Genomic DNA, 19,573 nt, shown 5'->3' with positions numbered 1-19,573 from the left:
CCTGCCATTTGCCAAGATTGCATTCTCTTATGTGTCCTTACTACGCTGTGCATGTATTATGTAGGTCTGGACTGTCTCCCCACCCAGCAACCCTTTTCAGTTTACTGAATTCCACTTACTATGCCCTCCGTTAACTCTCTAATGTGGAATTACCTCAATGAAGCACCTAACATAAGGTGATGCCGTTATCTTTTGTTTACATCAGAGGTCAGTGAATTATGGCTCTTGGGCCAAATCCAGCCTGCCACCTGTTTTTTTAAATAAAGTTTTATAAGAATACAGCCAGGCTCATTTGTTTACATATTTTCTATGACTGTGTTTGAGCCACGTTGGCAGAGTTGAGTAGTTATCAAAGAAACTATATGGCTTGGGAAGCCTTAAAACGTTACTATCTGGTCCTTTACAGAAAATGTTTGGCAACTCCTGGTAGATATGATTGCCTCTGACAAGAGAGTGTGAGTTCCTGGAGGATGGAGATTACATGGTTTATTTATCAATAAATGGGTTTTTAATAATGCAATAAATGTAATTTATTGAATTATATAAATAAATGTGATAAATCACATGAAGGATTAATTTTTTAAAGATGTCACCTATAATAAGTAAGAAAAAAATGAATGAGCCATTGAATAAATGAATGTCAGAAGGCCTGAGTTCAGTCCTTGGTGACTTCAGAGAAATTTTGGAGGCTATATTTTTTCCCCTGATAAAAGGAGAAGGTTATCTAGAACTCTGTTATCATTGTGAGCATTGCAAATGTGGCTATTCCTGGAAAAGAGAGAATGAAGATTGTGGTAAGCAAAGAGACCCCTTCCCAACTTAAAAAGGGCGAAGAATTTGTGAGAAAATCCAGGGAAATGATCATGGAAATATTAAGTAGCTGTTTCTATTCACTTGTTTTCCTTTCCTCAAACATTCCAGGCGATGTGTCCAAAAAAACGTACTTAATCCAAACCACAGCATAAAGCAAGAAAGCAGAGAAAACCTGAGAAGGGTGGGGTGGGAAAGTCTGGCTAACCTGGTAGAGAATGCCAATACCACATTTCCTGTTGGTGGGAGGTGAGGAAATAGAGCTCAAGCCTTTACTTCTCTTTAAAATATTGGCAATCCTGAGATCTGGCCCTTGGCTTTATAGCTCATTCTGTCTGCCAGTGGGAAGGGGAGACAGCCTATAGCCTGACAAAGCTTCCTGCCAGCCTCCTTCACCATTTCCCCAGCTCCTGGACTCTGTAGTGTTTTATTTTGTGATTTAGCAGTTCAAATAGGCTTTCTTGGGGTGAGTGGTTGGAATAGCAAGAGAAGAGTAGGAATTGAAGGTAATTGCCATATAATTACTAAAGTGCATTTGCCCTCTTTTTTCTTCATGATACAAATCTATCCACTTAATATATTATATGATAATATTACATGATAATATTTAAGAAACATGTTAATCCCTGTAACCACCATGTGGATTTTTTCTGCTTCATATCTTAAGCTCAAATGTATAAAGGTAGCCTGGGAAATTGTTTAAAAAAAGACCTTAGAACCCTTCTTAGAGTAGCTACGTATGGCCTTGACCTCCTCAAAGTCCTCTCAGAGCTGCACATGGCATTTTAAGGTTCATTAGAGGCCAGTAATCATGGCTCACCTTCTGCCTTAATAATTAGCATTCAAAATTCAAGTCTAAACAGTAAACTAGGATGTCAATCGATAAGTCAGCTTCCTGTTGGAAATCACTCATATATATGAAAAGGTCTCTCAGCCTATGATGATATCAAAGCATTCACTATGAAAGTGTTTTTCAGAGGGAATCAGAGCAGCATAAAAATATTGTCTATTTCTTTTGAAACATGTAAGTCAGTCTGTGGAAAATCTCCTCTTGACCCATACTTCAGGCGTCCTATAACGTCTCTGCTGTGTCACATATGGAGTTTTATTTTTAATAACTTCTACAGTGATAACATTCATAGTTTAAGTTCAAAGAAAAAATAAGAAAGCAAAAGATTACTAGATGCAGAATTTCTCTAACTAATATCTATTTCAAGGCTGCAGATATCTGTGTTATAACTTGCATTTCAATGTCTAAAATTTCAACAGTTTGGAAACATTACTCTTCAAATCACGATGTATCGACAATTTTAATAGTAAGATGGCTCAGTTTTAACAGCTTACACCGCCGATATTTTCTGCACTCTTCCTTTTATTAAGAATATTCCAGAGCTTTAGGAAATTTTAGTACTCTCCAGTGTATGTGTTTATAAAATCCTAGAGTGTAAAGTCTAGGGCCAGCCTGCTAGGGTATGAATTTCAGCTCTGCCACTCACTCATTTTATGTAACCATACACAAACTTCTTAACCTCTCTTAGACGTCCCATTTCCTCATCTTTAAAATTTGGATAACAGTACCTCCCTTGTAAAATTGTCGTGATGACCACATGAGTTCATACCTGTTAAAAAAAAAAACAAAAAACTAGAACAGTGCCTCACACATTATAGCAAAGGGTAAATATTTATTTTTCTTATATAAATACATGTACCCACATATGCATACAAAAATGAATCATAAGTCCATAGTCTTTATTTAGAATGGATTACTTCTCAACCATCATTTGCATACTAAATTTTCTCAGTAGACTATGTGCTAGAATAAGAACCATGGAAGGTGAGATATCAGATGCGTGCTTCCCAGGTAAATAAGAAACATAATTATTGCATTTTAACATAGAAAATAAAACCACCAAGAAAATCTTTGCAGAGTCTGTAATGCCAGTCTGTTTATTGTGAATGGGACGTTACCTCTTTTGCTGAATGGAGGTAAGTATGAAGTCGGTGCTGGAAAAGGAAATGAAGAATCCCACTCTTGAACTCCAGTTTGAGTCCCTGGCTCTGTTGGTCCAGGGCTCCCATTAATAATCGCTGATGTACTTGGCATTCCCAATGCACAGTAAAAGAGAAATAACATCTTCTGCCAAAAAAATAACAAAATGAACACTAATATTCTTTTTAGTGGACATCTCTGTTTTATCAGATTTAATTCATCAGCTTTCCTTTGCTTATGTTGGGATTTATGACATTTTACATTGCCACCATTAGAAAATGTTGACAAGTTTACAGAACTATGCTCTGAAACATTGATGAGGATCTGTGTAAAATGTCACAGAGCCCCAAACTCATTAAGTATGAAACATGGTTTTGGAGAAAAATACACCAGTGCATTTAATTTGAAGAATCTATTGTCTGAGTGAAGAGGCTTGTTTCATTTTTTAATGAAGTTGTAAGGAGTCACAATTTTTTAGTGGGTCAAAATGAAGAAGTGCCAACTATCTGAACTAGGGTATTTTTTAAGCCACTAAAGGACTCAAAAATATGTTCATATTCCATGTTTGATTTTTAACCATTGTGACTAAAGGCAGAGTAGAACGTTGCAAATGATATGAGGTTTTAGGTCTGATGCATAACTTCCCGTGTACAGTTATGGCTATGTAAATGGAGGCACATCCCAGGACCTTATGTGACAGTGGCCTTGTGTGTAGAATAAAAGGGATAATAATGTCGTTCAGCAGAGTTCATCAGATGATTTGTGAGCATAACAAGATGAGGAATTTATTGGAATTTTAAATAGAAAATATTATTGTCTATTCATATAACATTTGCTTTAATATATTCTTTTATTTAGGCCTGGACTTCTCAACATCAGTGAACCTGCCACGCAGCCATGGCTGGCGGACACGTGGCCTAACACTGGCAACAACCACAATGACTGCTCCATCAGCTGCTGCACGGCAGGCAACGGAAACAGCGACAGCAACCTCACGACCTACAGTCGTCCAGGTTAGGGACACAGAGAGAGCCTGATACGTATAAGCTTTTTAAGGAACTAGCCAGAAGATCTTTTCTTTCCCTCTCCCTACATGGGAAAGATAAAATTTGACCCGTATTTTATCCAATGCTGACTATTGTTTAGCAAAATAGCCTGATTGGAGTATTTTCTCCATCCCTTAACCTCCATACTTTGCTAAAGTCCACCAAAAAAGTTTTGCCCAGATAATTGGGCAGATAAATTCTACAATCAATAGCAAATAAGGAAAAATAAAATCATGTGAAAGTATTTATTTATTTATTTATTATTTATTGGAGACAGAATCTCACTCTGATGCCCAGGCTGGAGTGTAGTGGCATCCGCTTCCTGAGTTCCAGTGATTCTCATGCCTCGGCCTCCCGAGTAGCTGGGACTACAGGCCTGCACCATCAGGCTCAGCTAATTTTTATATATTTTTTTTAAGTAGAGATGAGGTTTTGCCACGTTGCCCAGGCTGGTCTCGAACTCCTGGCCTCACGTGATGCATTCACCTCGGCTTCCCAAAGTGCTGGGAGTACAGTCGTGAGCCACTGTGCACACCGTAAAAGTATTTAACTTTTTTTTTTTTTTTTGACACAGTCTCACTCTGTAGCCCAGGCTAGAGTGCAGAGGTGCAATCTCAGCTCACTGCAAACTCCGCCTCCTGGGTTCAAGTGATTCTGCTGCCTCAGCCTCCCAAGTAGCTGGGATTGTAGTCACACAGCACCACACCCAACTAATTTTTATATTTTTAGTAGAGAAAGGGTTTTACCATGTTGGCCAGGCTGGTCAAATGTATTTGTGTTGAATAAGAATGTATGTGATTACAATTTCTTTTACCTTTTTTGTTTGTTTGTTGTTTTTTGAGATAGAATCTCACTCTTCACTCAGGCTGGAGTGCAGTGGCATTAACACAGCTCACTGCAGCCTCCACCTCCTGGGCTCAACTAATCCTCTCACCTCAGCCTCGCAAGTAGCTGAGACCACAGACACGCACCACCATGCCTGGCTAATGTAAAAAATTTTTTTTGTAGAGATGCAGGTCTTCCTATGTTGCTCAGGTTGGTCTCAAATTCCTGGGCTCAGGCAACCCTCCTGCCTCAGCCTCCCAAAGTGTTGGGATTACAGGGGTGAGCTACTGTGCCTGGCATACAATTTTTAATTGTAATTAAATAATCTTTAATCATATTTAATCATTTTTGAGATTTTGGGAGTAACACAGATCAAAAGGTAAATAAATTCATAGTTATAATGAACCAAATTCTTTAATAGCAAAAACAATAATAATCTACAACAGTAATAACAAAAAAAATTTAAATAAAAATTAACTGAAATTTAACATCAGATTTTATAGTATAGTAGCAAATCCTGAGGACACGCTATATATATATGTATATATTAAGTGTGTGTGTATATACACCTATATGTAAGTATATATACACTTATATACATATATACATGTATACGTTTCATATATAAAACATATATGTATATATTTTTATATATACATATATGTATATAAGTGTATATATGTATATACACATACATATACATATATGTGTATACACACATACACTTATATATGTATATAAGTGTGTGTATATATATACACACACATACACACATATACACACATATACATATACATATATATATATATATATACTGCAGGTGTGCATGCATACATTTATTTTCTATTGTTTGTTTTTTGGGTCAGATGTATGTGTGAGTAAATTATCTTGCTAAAATTTCATGCCAAAACATAATAGTAAAAAATCGGATGTACAATCTGCAAGATTTAAAGGAATAAAAATTACCAAAGATTTCTTACCAAACAACCCCTCCCCCCCAAAAAACCCCCAATATTCCCAATATAGGAAATATTAAAATTATTGTACGGAATCTCTATGGTGATAGAAGTAAAATAACCTGTGGAATTAAGGAAAGGTGAGAGAGAAGTTGGTAGAAGTAAAATAACCTGTGGAATTAAGGAAAGGTGAGAGAGAAGTTGGATTTAAGTAAAGATGCTATGCACTATAAAGAACAAATCGTAGAGCAGTCTGCATGTCTGCCCTTCAAGCGAATCCCGAGTGTCCGCTGGACATGGATGTGACATATCCATGTGACCAATCTCTGTCCTCTAGAGGCCCATATTCTGAATGTCTAGACAGATAGATACTCATGTAATCATAAGTACAAGAAAAACTGGGTTGAGACCTATAGGAGAGAAAAAATGGCGATACCCATTTAATGGGTAGAGCTGTGTTGTCCAATATGGTAGCCATTGGCAACAGATGGCTATTTACATTGAATTAAATAAAATATAGTTTAAAACTCAGTGCCTCTTTTGCACTAGCTACATTTCTAGTGCTCAGTAGCCACATGTGACTAGTGGCTGCTGTATCGGACAAAGCGAAGCAGACCATGTCCTATATCTCCGAAGTTCTGTTGGATAACACACATATAGACAGATTGGCAAAACAAAATGAGAATGCAAAAACCACATGATCTGTATGGTATTTCTTAACCACTGTTAAACAAAACTAGAAATTAGAAATAAGAATCGTAAAGGCCAGATGAAACAAACATTTCTGTTCCCTGATGGTTCATGGTTGAAATGCAGAATAGTTGAATTCAGTAGGATTGAGAAATTACACTTTTTTTTTAAGATTATATTCACATTTACATCTTTAGTAACAACCATGTTAATTTATAATTTTTAAACATATCCAGTTAAAAACCAATGCTACAGGTGACTTGTTAATGTTGGTACCACTTTTGGACAACGTGACTAAAATAATGATATTTTTACCATTGTAATTTAACTAACTTTTCTATTTAAAAACTATTCTAATTTAAAAATATGATTTCAGTTCTTCCTACCATTTTAATATTTTCAACTGCAGGCCATATATATATATATATAAAATATGAATGTATATATTATATATGTATATTCAGTTATTTAGTGTCCAAATATTTCAATAGAGAGAAAACTGGAGTGGAAATGAGATATTAGATATTTAAGTATTATTTCAGGCTTTATTTGATTCAATGACCCAGGTTACTATGATTCCTTTTGTTATTATTATTGTTGTCATTTTATATTTCTTTGGTTGTCATTATGAAACCATGAGAAAATGATCATATAGCATGTTTCCCGAATAATGATTATCCAACATGACTACAACAAGAACGAATAGAATTCTCCTTAGTACTATTTACTATCATTTTACCCCTTTTCCCATATCTTTTAAATGTAGGTATTTTATAAAATACCAAAATCTCAAGTTCTTTGATCTATGAGTAGTTTTTTCCTTTGGATTTTTCATTTATGTGCTTTGTCTGTTGCTTCAGCAGCTAACCAGTAGCTTCAACTAATTCAGTAACCAAAGACTAGAAAATAAAAAGTTGACACATAAAGATATACATGTATATATTATTTTAGTGGAATTCCTATTAATGAGGTTATTAAATGAAAATTATTTTAAATTGGATGAATTGTTTACTTCAGCACTATCAGAAATTCAAATTTATTTAGTCTCTACAAATTCTGTTTAGAAAGCACATGTGGATATTTGGCCGTTTTTATTGATTTTATTTAAGCCCCCTTGTACTTTACATAACGATTTTCTGATGACTCACAAAGCTACGTAGAAAGAAATTTAAAAGGAATAACCATGCAGAATGATTTTTTCCTTTTCCTCTCCATTGCACATAGCTGATTGTATAGCAAATTATAACAACCAACTGGATAACAAACAAACAAATCTGATGCTCCCTGAGTCAACTGTTTATGGTGATGTGGACCTTAGTAACAAAATCAATGAGATGAAAACCTTCAATAGCCCAAATCTGAAGGATGGGCGTTTTGTCAATCCATCAGGGCAGCCTACTCCTTATGCCACCACTCAGCTCATCCAGTCAAACCTCAGCAACAACATGAACAATGGCAGCGGGGACTCTGGCGAGAAGCACTGGAAACCGCTGGGACAGCAGAAACAAGAAGTGGCACCAGTTCAGTACAACATCATGGAGCAAAACAAGCTGAACAAAGGTGAAGAGGCTTGCGCGTATTCCCATCTGTTTCTGTATGATGCTCTCAGCACCTCGACTAGATGTTGAAACTTGTCTGCGACTAGCAAGTAAAATCTTTTCTTCTGTCGCTGAGATTTTCTTATTTCTTTGGTTTCAAAATTTCCAGTGTCAAAGAGTTAATTAGCACAACAATAACCTTGGAAAATTTATTTTATAATAATATATAAGTATTTTCAAATGGCTTTGAGATTAATTTAAATTTAATAGCAGGTGAGGGATTGGAACGGACAATCTTTTATTCATGAGGCAGATGTACAACTGTCACAATACCTCACATTTTCAATAAATAGACTATCCCATTCTTTCCACTAGAGGATGGAAGATAATTGCTTCTATGTGGCCGTATAAACCAATGGCATTTTTATATCAACCTGAAATAAAATAATTAAATTAAACTTGAACTGGAGAAGTGGTTCAATTTGTTGTATGTCTCCCACCTCGTGTGGTTATTAAGACTGCTACAATGTATAATTTTAGAACCTAAATTTCCTTGGTTGACCTGATTGAAGTCTGTCCGTATAGAACCTAAAATAAATTGAGTTTAGTATTAACTTGAAGCTGCAGAATGGTATTCTGTGGCCTGAAGGAAATGTTTCTGTATTGTAAAGTGTATGAGTTGGAAAAGATAGGTGTTTGGTTTCTTTGTAGTCCTTTAGGCTACTGCTATAAAATCATGATTTGCAAAGTTATACCTCTAGGAAAACCAGGATTGCTCTAATGTGAATAGATGGGGGCAATGCATCCTCACCTATTCCAGGTAAAGAATACACTGGAGATAATTGGAGACATAGACATTTTCTTTAGGTTTGGGTTGGGACCATTTTCTTCGAAAATGCGATTTATCGCAGTTGAAGTTGACAAAAATATAACTTAAAAATTTCATTTAAGTTAATATTATGTTTTAACTCGAGAATGAAGTCAGCTAGCCTTTTCTCAAGTTTAAGAAAGTACTTGATTGGTATAATAACCCAATTTAATAAATATGGATCGAGACTCCTGCCTAAGTTCATAACAAAGACTGACAAAGATGAATAGGACAGTTTCTGTAATCATGGAGTTTGCAGTGGTGATTCAAACTATTGTCACATTATTCCTTCATAGTGTATTGTTTTACTGTGGACTTCGGAAAGCCCTGAGAGCCTCCATACAAATATTTCAGAACTCTGATTTATTGTTTATACTGCTTGTAAGCAGATTTGGTATGTCAGACTATAATAAAGAACCTGGAATGCAACTAGATGACAGATTATTACTGACTACATTCCAGGGGCAAGCTTATCATTTGGATTTTCACCTTTGCCTAAGTAAGCAGAAGCATTTCTGGGGCAAATTAAGATATTTGGTATTTTTTTTAAATCATAGATATATTTTTTATTAGGTACAACCTTGCTGACAAGTTTCAGTTTTATTTTTATGTAATGTGATTTATTTTTTATGATTTGCAGACATTTTTGTGATTTCTTATTAAAATCATATTGGTATTACATTATTAAAGTTATTTATAGTTTATATATATTTGGAGTATAAGCCTTTTTATATCCTGACAATCTGAATACAACAATAAAGGAGAAAAAAGGCAAATAAATGGTCCAATTTGTTTCTTTAGTTACTGAGAAATGTAGAGAAAGCAGAGATGTGAAATCGCTCATGAGGAGAAAATAAATGTTTATTATTTTTTCATCTGATATGTGTAGATTATCGAGCAAATGACACAGTTCCTCCAACTATCCCATACAACCAGTCATACGACCAGAACACAGGAGGATCCTACAACAGCTCAGACCGGGGCAGTAGTACATCTGGTAAGTAAGGTGGACTAAAGAACTTCTCCTTTAAAAAGCTGGTACTTTCCAAGATTACAAATTGGGTGCTAATGGACTGACGTATGTAGGTGACATGTCTAAATCACTGTATGTAATTTGAGTCTCAGGCATGTGTCTTGTCTCTGCAATTTGAGGGACTTTCCACTCACTAAATCATTTTATGTTCTATTTGGCAACAAAGACTGAGTGTCCTATTTTCTTTCTTGTTAATGAGCTTTAGCAAAGCCAGAAGAAACATGTCTGCCTAATCTTTAAAGGCAGTTGAAACTTCTTTTTCCCCCTTGGCCAAAATATAACTAAAAATGTTGCACAGAGTTAACCTGCTAAATATGTTGCCATTTGAAACGAGCCTATAAAAGCACATAATGTTTGAGGACACTTGAGCAGAATCAAACGTGGAAGAGACAATAACATGAGATTCAGGTACAATAGGAACCTGTCTCAGTTTATCGTCTCTCTACGATCCCTCAGTTCTTGCTCTGAAGCCTCGTAAAGCAACCTCCCAACCTCAGTCTGTAAGTGCCTCCCAAAGCCACGTTGAGGCCTCTTCCCTGTGCTCTTCGTGCTGTTGCAGCTGTTTGCCAGCTGTTTTCCTGATGGGGCTGCAGATGGGAGCTTGCTGGGTAGTTAAGCCCTGTTTTTCTAATTAAAGGCAGTTCGTTATTAGAACTAACATGTGGCACGTCACACCACAATGAGAACAAAACCAACTGATCTTGACTCTAGCAATGTTTCTCCAGGAGAGGGTAGAAATGCCACTTCCCAGCAACTGGATTAAAGTTGTTCTTAGGGGCTTTGAGCCAAGAGTCTCCACCCTTCTTCTGTAATGAATATGGCATTTGCATTTTACAGTTTTCCCTTAACTAACACGCTGGTCTGGCATTGTCTAGCCTGTGTTTCTGCTGGAATTAAGGGAGCTTAGAAATGGCCCTTTACCTTTTAGATTTACTCTGATTCTATTATATGTTATTTGTTTGTTTTAACAATTAACATCTTATTAAATGACTTCTTTTTTGAAACTAAGTCAATCCTGAATTAAGAGAAATATTTCAAGGATCTACTTTTAAGAAAATCATATGAAATATTTTAATATTTGATTATCTTATGCCATTTCATCTTTGAATTTTTAGTCACATAGAGAAAACCATATCTTAATGGGAAAATAAACAATGATTCTAGGTTATTAATATTTAATTGACCTTCAGTATCCCTCAGCTTAGATACCTAGATCTGGATCTTCTACTGCTATATATCATTTGATATTCTGTGAATATATGGTAAAAAGATGTAAAGATGTGTGATGGTAATTAGGGAAGAGAACAAAGCAAGTAAATAGGGTATAGGAGAGATCTGTGTCAGGCCTCTCCAGACTGATGGAGTTGCTACAGTAGATGTATATCAGGAAATTCAGAGGAAGGCACAGGTTAATGTCTAGTCTACAACACATGCACAGTTATCCCAATGCTGGACACCTGAGTGGTGGACGAGAGAATAGAGACACATACACATAGGACTGATAATCGTAGTTTATTAATAACAGCCTGTCCCTAGCCCACACTTAGTGCGGTAACATACCAGTACAAGAACATCTGGCTTAACAAACACTGCCATTTGACTGAAAATTCCCAAGTGACAAAAAAAATCAAGGCTCATTGAATATGATCAGACCGGATTCATATATTACATGACTTGGAGAAGGATTGGATAGGGTTAAAAAACTAAGGCCAAGATAATGCACTGATATAAAGGGACCTTATGAGAAAAATAATTATAGACTCATCATCTATAATTCACATATGAATCGAAAATATAACATATTGGAAAGGGGGATATTTTGTCCCAAAATATTTGTTGACCTAAAGTTTTTGTTAAAATAGATACTCTCAAATATATAGCCTCCTGTGTTTAAAAAATATGCCAAATCTAAAATGAGAACACTGGAACACTTGAATAATTGGGCTATATCAAACTAGTAAGAATGTTCAAGCAACATCATTTTACCATAAGCCATCATTGTATAGAAACAGTGGCTGAAAACACTTCTGTCCCTTTTAAAAATCATTTTTTCTGCTTCTTTTGTCATTAGTTCTATCAGTTATTCCAGCTATTATTTCATCTGTACTTGCCTTTCTGAAGGGAACTAGTAATTTCATTGTGCCTAAAACATTTCAATGGACAAGTACAAATTATATATATTCAGTGATTTAATGCAACAGTGGAACTCTAATAGATCGTATCTGTATCATATTGTATTTTAGGTTCCAGCAATTAAATAATAGAAAAGCGCTCCAGAAAATATGTCTACAGCTCATTTGTTTGAGATGATAATCCATAATGTAATTAATTGCTACAGGAAGATCACTATTAATGATATGACTTGAAACATTCATTCATGGTTTTATTGCTTTTTTGCTATTTATTTTGCAGTTATTCATGGCAGTACCTTGCATGTTCTCTTGTACAAAGTTCTGTTTAAAATTAATGAAAAAGCGTGTTTATCTCTGTATATATAAATGAATCATCAAATCATATTTACAAAAAATAATTAACTTGTGACTAATGGAAAAAGTTTCAAGGCCAGAGATCAATGGCTTGTATTTTATTTCCTTTCTAGGGAGTCAGGGGCACAAGAAAGGGGCAAGAACACCCAAGGTACCAAAACAGGGTGGCATGAACTGGGCAGACCTGCTTCCTCCTCCCCCAGCACATCCTCCTCCACACAGCAATAGCGAAGAGTACAACATTTCTGTAGATGAAAGGTAAGAGGAGCGTCCAAACAGATGTAAACAGTGTAATATGATTGTTTCAGCCCATTTTCAGCAATTATTAAACTAGGTGGTCAAGAGAAGACTGATTCCTAAGGTCCACAAACAGTTGCCTTTAAGTAAAACAGTGCTGGTCAGCAGGAAGTAAAAATTCTCCTTGCTCCTTCCAAAAAAGGAATTTGTGCTTTGAAAGATTCTTTTGGAACTTAGAATGGAATAGAAAAATGATACATATTAGCTCATGTACATCCTTCATGTGTATACATAATTTAACATATGGATATGTAATTTTGTGATTTTTGAATATTAGAACTTCTGTGACAGGTCTTGAAATTTTTGAAAGATAATCGTGTGAATTTATACCACAACAATGGGATCCTGAAGCCTATTTGTTCTTAGATATTATCACCTTATGCTGAGAACTCTGTAGAAATGTAAACTTTACTGGATTGTTTCTCCCAAAGACTTAACAAGTATAATAATCCACATGATAGCAATTAGGAAGCTAGTGTGCCTCTTTCTCACTCCAGAATCTGTAGAACTGGACATGGCACCGCCAAATGAAACAAAACAGCTGCTTCTTTAACATAACCAAAGGGGGAAAACTCCTTTAAGGTGGAGAATTAACGAACAAATCATAAAATATACCTGAAAATACAGTTTTTTCTGTGACTGCTGTAGAGACATCATTCCTTCATTCTCCACACACAGAGAAGTGTGTTACTATGCCCAGAAACAAAGCCTCTGTGCTTCAGTTTTCTAATAATCTTTTTATAAAATGCATTTTTAAGTAAAATTCTTATATAAAAATATTGACAGGGAAATCTCATTATCCACAATATTTATGTGTTTTAAAATTCTTGTGAACAGTGAGTTAGCAAATGTTGAACCATTGGTCCTAGGAGAAATACAGGACTAGGTTCCTTCTAACCTCTAGCCACAACATATTTGTCAACTGACCAATACATAACCTTGTTTTATGTTTGTGTTTTTAAAGAGGCTTATTTAATGTATATTGTTCATTTATTAACATGGAACCCAATAAGTCATTCCTCGGCAAAGCTTATTTTATAGATATATTTTTTTTAAGGCACATCACAGCCTTCTAGGGCTTAGAAACACTAAAGAGCCCTTCAGCACTTCTTTTGAGGGCCATTTTAAGCAGGGAAATCACTGATATAAAGCTTAAAACATTTCGACAAACATGGCACTAAATGAACCATGAAAAGGATGCTTGTTTACCGTGTGAGAACTGACACAAGAAAGCAAAGTGTATCCTTCTTTTACCTCAGCTGGGAACATGCACATCAGGCGCTCAAATTTTTGGCCTCTTTGTGAGTCTGTGGGAATATGACCATGAAAATGCCACAGATACCAATTTGGGGGTTTACAAATAAATTACACCGAGTCAGTGAATTTGCGGATATGGAATCTGCAAGTAATGAAAACAAAACTGTATGTTTTGTTTGGTTTGGTTTGGTTTGGTTGGTTTGGTTTTTAGAAACAGGGACTCACCCCAGAGCTCGAGTGATCCTCCCGTCTCAGCCTCCCAAGTAGCTGGGACTACAGGCTTGTACCACAGCGCCCAGCTAAGTTTATTTTTATTTTTTTTGTAGAGATGGTATTTCACTGTGTTGCCCAGGCTGTTCTCGAACTCCTGATCTCAAGCGATCGTCCCGCCTCAGCCTCCCAAAGTGCTTGGATTTCAGGCAAGCAAGAGCCATTCTACTGGCCTGAATGCATTTCCCAAGCTATTTTAACAACATTCTTTGCTGCTTTTGTTCACAAAAATAAGAGTACTAAAATGAAATAAGTGAATATAGGTTTAAAAAAAAAAAAAAAGCAATATAGGAGCTGCAACTGTGCCCCAAGAAGAAAGACTGATTCTAACTGAGAAGAATGAAGGTTTCGTGATTGGCTACATTTGTTCTTGATCTGGACAAATGAGAAGGTTCTCAGTTAAGAAGAAGGGGTTTTATGGACATGGGACCACACAGATGTGGTCTCCTGGAAAACTAACATGAAACACATGGTAGGGAATGAGACAAAGCTGGGACAGCAAATGTAAGCCAGATTATGCAGATACTCGAGTGTCTTGCTTAGTCATTTATATTTTATTCTCTAAACAATTAGAGAGCCATTTCTTATTTTGAAGAGCACATGAATAGCCTGCATGTGATGCATATTAGTGTAATTTTGGAAGCAATGGAGTGACTGGAGGCTGGGAGACCAATTAAAAGATTGTTGCAGTAGCACATACAAGAAATAAAAATAAGAGAATAGATTCTAGAGAGTTTTTATTGATAGAATAGAAACGAATTGGGGAGTAGTTTGAGGGAGAAGAAAGAAGTCAAAGATGACTAAAACATTTCTAGTTTGGATAAGTAGGCAAGTTGCTCAGCTGTTTGTTAAAAAAGGAAACATAAGAAAGAAGCAAAGAGGGAGATAGTGAGATTAGGAAAGTAAAGAAAGATGCAAAGAAACATTATTTGAACATCAGCTTTCCTGAGTTCAGGTAAACAAGGTGGATGGTAGAGAATGAACAAGAGAAATGGGTAACGGATCCACAGTTTATATAATGTAGTGCATCATTGCTCTTATAATCAATAAACATACGCCCTGGGATAAAAGAAAAGAGAAAGGCATGAATGTTCCCCAGATCCATCGTGCTTCCCACCCAGCTCCAGCAGAGGAGTAGAGGGGCATTTTATTGTTGAATGGTGTTGTGTTTTTCACTCACCAGCCTAAATGCAAGCCAACAACTTCATTTTGTGTTCAACTGAAGAAATAGTGATCTACTATAATTTCAGAGAAAAGAAAAATGGGTTGTATTGGACTAAATAGGTTGACCTCCAGTATATCTTTCTCTGAAAGGATTGTTAAGAGTAATTTTTCTTGGCTGGGCACAATGGCTCACGCCTGTAATCCCAGCACTTTGGGAGGCTGAGGCAGATGGATCACTTGAAGTCAGGAGTTCTTGACCAGCCTAACCAACATGGTGAAACCCCGTCTTGACTAAAAATACAAAAATTAACTGGGCATGGTGATGAGCACCTGTAATCCCAGCTACTCGGGAGGTTGAGCCAAAAGAATTGCTTGAACCTGGGAGGCGGAGGTTGCATTGAGCCAAGATTGCACCATTGCACTCCAGCCTGGGCAACAAGAGCGAAACTCCATCTTAAAAAAAGAAAAAAAGAGTAATTTTTCTCTAAATGTAGCAGCTCATCTTCAGGTCCTCTGTGAAACCATCTTTGAGTCTTTTAGAGAACATATTGGAGCGACAAAATATACCAAATACATTTGGGCTGTACTAAATTAAGCCATGTTAAGTGAATTTTTTTATTGCATGACTTCTAAGACCCTATAATATGCTAATGTAAATTACAATCCCTTAGAGAAAAATAGTTTCTGCAGTAATTCACAAACCTTGTAAGGTAAAACCTTTTTCAACAATATCTCCTTAATGTGACTGAGAACGTTCAGATTTGAAAAACAATTTAGAGGTGACATTTCATTACTATCCAAATAGTTTATTTGAATAACCTGAAGTAAGTCTACACATCCTTATCATTTATTTTAGCTATGACCAAGAAATGCCATGTCCCGTGCCACCAGCAAGGATGTATTTGCAACAAGATGAATTAGAAGAGGAGGAAGATGAACGAGGCCCCACTCCCCCTGTTCGGGGAGCAGCTTCTTCTCCAGCTGCCGTGTCCTATAGCCATCAGTCCACGGCCACTCTGACTCCCTCCCCACAGGAAGAACTCCAGCCCATGTTACAGGATTGTCCAGAAGAGACTGGCCACATGCAGCACCAGCCCGACAGGAGGTACGTCTTCACTAGCCTTCTTTGCTGAGAAATCAGATAATTTCTACTCCTCAGTGGAAGTTATCGAATGCTATCCCACGAAGTAATTTTCTTGTCTCATAAGCCTTTTCTGGCAGTATCATCCCACAGTAAACCCAGGCAATTAACATATCAAGTCATATTGTTGACCATTGCATTAGATTAATTGATCCTAGTGAACTTGCAACCATAAAATAATGTGTATTAATACTCACCCACTTATAAAAATTACATTCATAACCACATGGACATCATGTGTATGGTTTGCTAACTCTGTATCATGTTATTGACAGTGGGTGTTTTTGTACTTTAGTTTTCCTTTTGCATCAATAAGTCACTTCTTTTGGTCAGCAGAAAATAGATTTTCTCCTGTCTTTTAAAATTAAGTTTACATAATAATGTATTCCCTCATAACTGTAATGTCACAGAAGAATGAGTTTGTCATATTCTTTTTGTGTTGACCTCAGATACCTTTATTTTGATTTAGATATGAGTTTTGAATACTTTAGTCAGATTATTATATAGTATGTGTGTATGTGTGTGTGTGTGTGTGTGTATGTGTGCTTGTGTGTGCTTAGACTTTTTTAAACCTATGTATTGAGCATCCCTAACCAATATTTTGTTATATATAATGGCTTCACTTGTCATTTATAGCACATAAATGCTGTTACTGCACCATTTTAGCTCATCTCTCATTGTTGATGATTTTATTTATACTGTTTTTTTGCCCTTGACACATTATATGTATATATTATTTTCTGTATTCCTAATATCATTTGAAATTGAGTATATTATTTGCCTCAGAAGAGGTCCCTTTGATATTCTCGAATGAATAACAAACTGTGATTTTTTTGGCTTGAATTTTACTCTGTAGATTAAAACAGAATTTTGCAATGTTTATTAACTCTTCTATTGTTAAGAGATTCAAATTACATACACTGTAAAAACAAGAAAGTAGTTAAGCTTTCTTCTATCTGGCAGTGAGGAAGTTGGATTGTCAGACATTTTAAAGTAATATTATTAACCCATGGAATGTTATGAAATTGAGAGGAAATAAGGCACCTCTTTCCCATATTAAAGTCACAGACCATCTGTGCTACTCTTACTAGAAGCCAATGACAGACTAAAAGAGACCATTTCGCTCTGAAATATCTAAGCATTCTTTTTTTTGTTCCCCTGTCTTACCTTTTTTCCTCACCATTCCTGTCTGTATTCTCAGGGTACCCAATATTTTCTTTCTGGCTAGCTCTTCTTTTGTATTCCTTATGTCCTCCTTTCCACCTTCCTTGATAACAGAAATCGGTTTTCCTTTATCTGTCTGGAATGTCCAGCTTCTTCCTCTTCATTCAGTTCTCCTTCTCTTCATGGTTAACTCAACTCCCTTCACGCCTTCCTCTTCCTTGGTGTCCCTTCTGCCTCCATGCTCTCTCCCCCTGCTTCATTTTGTTGAACTGCTTCTGCCTTCCTGATTCGCATTCGCACCTCAGCCCACTGCGTTCTGGCTTATAACGTTTTGCTTTGATCAGTCCATTGAAAGTAACCTCCTAATGGTCAAATGTAAAGACTTCTCAGTTTGTATCATACTTATGCTTTCTGCCATGATGGCCATTTTATACGTTGTTGTGAGAATCAATGGATAATGTGTGTAAAGCATCTGAAGCAGGGTAAGTATTCAAAAATATTAATGCCCTACAGCCCTCGCCTTTACGCTATCATCCCATTGCTTGGTTCAACTCTTATATTCTGTTGGCTATCAAATTTCTTTACCCAGCCTAGCCCCTTTTCCTGAATGCCACAGTATTTCCAGTTGAACTTCACCATGTGTCTAAATCCAAATTCTTTGTCTTTGGACTTGACTCTTTAAACTTTTCTTTTACTTTGATGGCTGTCTTGTTTAGAATTTTCAACCATTATTTATTTGACCAATGTTTTAAAGTGAAATGGCTGAGGGAACAGGCAAAAATCATAAACAATACCTTTGTCATTTTGAAATCAGCTTAGTTATCCTCCTATTTAGTTTTTTCCTAGCATTCTACAAATGAGGTTATTCATGAAGTCACTTCAATCCAAAATGGCCCTTGATTTTGCTCCTTAGTTTCCATTCCTACAGCTGCTAGGGCAGGCCCTCCATCCCTGTCCCGTGAAATCCACCTTATCCTTAAACCGATTCCACTTTTCTTCTCTGTTTTTCTGTTCATTCTCACAATATTTCTATTTGCACACAAGAAGTCTGGTAATGTTCCCCGATTCAGAGTCAAGTTAGTGTTTAACCCAGTTTTTAAAAGTTTTCACAATCCTTTTCCCTTTATTTACATTCCCCCCAATTTCATCACATACACTCTTTTCTAATTAGTCTGTTTTAAAGTTCCTAAATTTGCCTGAAACTCATCAACATCCAGGTCTTCTACATGCTCTTTTCTGATTGCCTGGTAAGCACCCCTCATCTTTCAAAGCCTTGTTCAAAGGACACATCCTCTGCTTGCCAGGCAAAAGTCAACCCCTCTTCTTTACTGTTCATAAGAGTCTGTTCCCATCCCTGTTACCACACTAACCAGTTTTCATGTTGCATTAGTATTTGCTGTTTTTATCTCTGTTTTCCTATTTAAATTAAAAGTTCTTTGAAGGCAGAACTCATCTCTTTCATGTCATTGAGTTCCACAGAGCTTTCTTCGGTTAAGTATCTGATGAATGGAATCAGATACTATGGAAGAATTGGAGTTGACCTGCTGTCTATTGTTTTAGGCTAATGGATGCTTGTAGAACTTGAGGCAGGTATATGTAATTGGGTAGTACATTAACTATCTGCACTTATAATCGATTTGACTATTTTCAGCCTTTCTCAAAGGTATGATTTTCAATCTGTAAGGGTATTATGGATTTTATTTCCAGGGTCATTGCTGGAAATAACACTGGGTACTAATAAAAAGTAAGTGAAAGCCCATTTTAAAAAAGTGCTTTAAGTGCTTTTTTATGATTAATGTATATTCTATATGTTTACTGTAGAAATTTTTGAAAATACATATAAACACAATGAAAATATAAAAGTCCCAGTGGTCTATGTAATCAGAAAATGTGAAGACCTCAGTAAAGATCCTGTCGATCTTTCTTCTCTACTTATACTCACATTGCTTGGATTTATCATATGCCAATATTATTTTATAAACTACTCTTTTCACTGAACAGCGTTGTTTCAGGTTGTTAGCTTTTTATTTAGACACTT

General features: G+C 36.2%; 1 protein-coding gene across 13 annotated transcripts in view; it reads left to right on the top strand.

Moving 5' to 3' along the window:
- The window catches only part of ROBO1 (roundabout guidance receptor 1), a 1,183,344-nt gene that overhangs the window by 1,130,738 nt on the left and 33,033 nt on the right, over positions 1-19,573 (top strand). For 10 of the 13 annotated variants that reach the window (XM_054551660.2, XM_054551661.2, XM_054551659.2 and 7 more), the window contains 5 exons: positions 3,659-3,813; positions 7,542-7,877; positions 9,613-9,720; positions 12,356-12,500; positions 16,087-16,335. In XM_054551660.2, the coding sequence (XP_054407635.1) occupies positions 3,659-3,813; positions 7,542-7,877; positions 9,613-9,720; positions 12,356-12,500; positions 16,087-16,335 (993 nt within the window). The remainder of the gene's footprint in view (positions 1-3,658; positions 3,814-7,541; positions 7,878-9,612; positions 9,721-12,355; positions 12,501-16,086; positions 16,336-19,573) is intronic. The other 3 variants (XM_063721864.1, XM_054551662.2, XM_002813400.6) reach the window with 1 other exon arrangement.

This window comes from Pongo abelii, chromosome 2, assembly GCF_028885655.2.
Source record: "Pongo abelii isolate AG06213 chromosome 2, NHGRI_mPonAbe1-v2.0_pri, whole genome shotgun sequence".
Classification (NCBI taxonomy): Eukaryota; Metazoa; Chordata; class Mammalia; order Primates; family Hominidae; genus Pongo; species Pongo abelii.
Note: the sequence above shows the minus strand (reverse complement) of the source record. Positions and strands in the feature narration are given on the sequence as shown.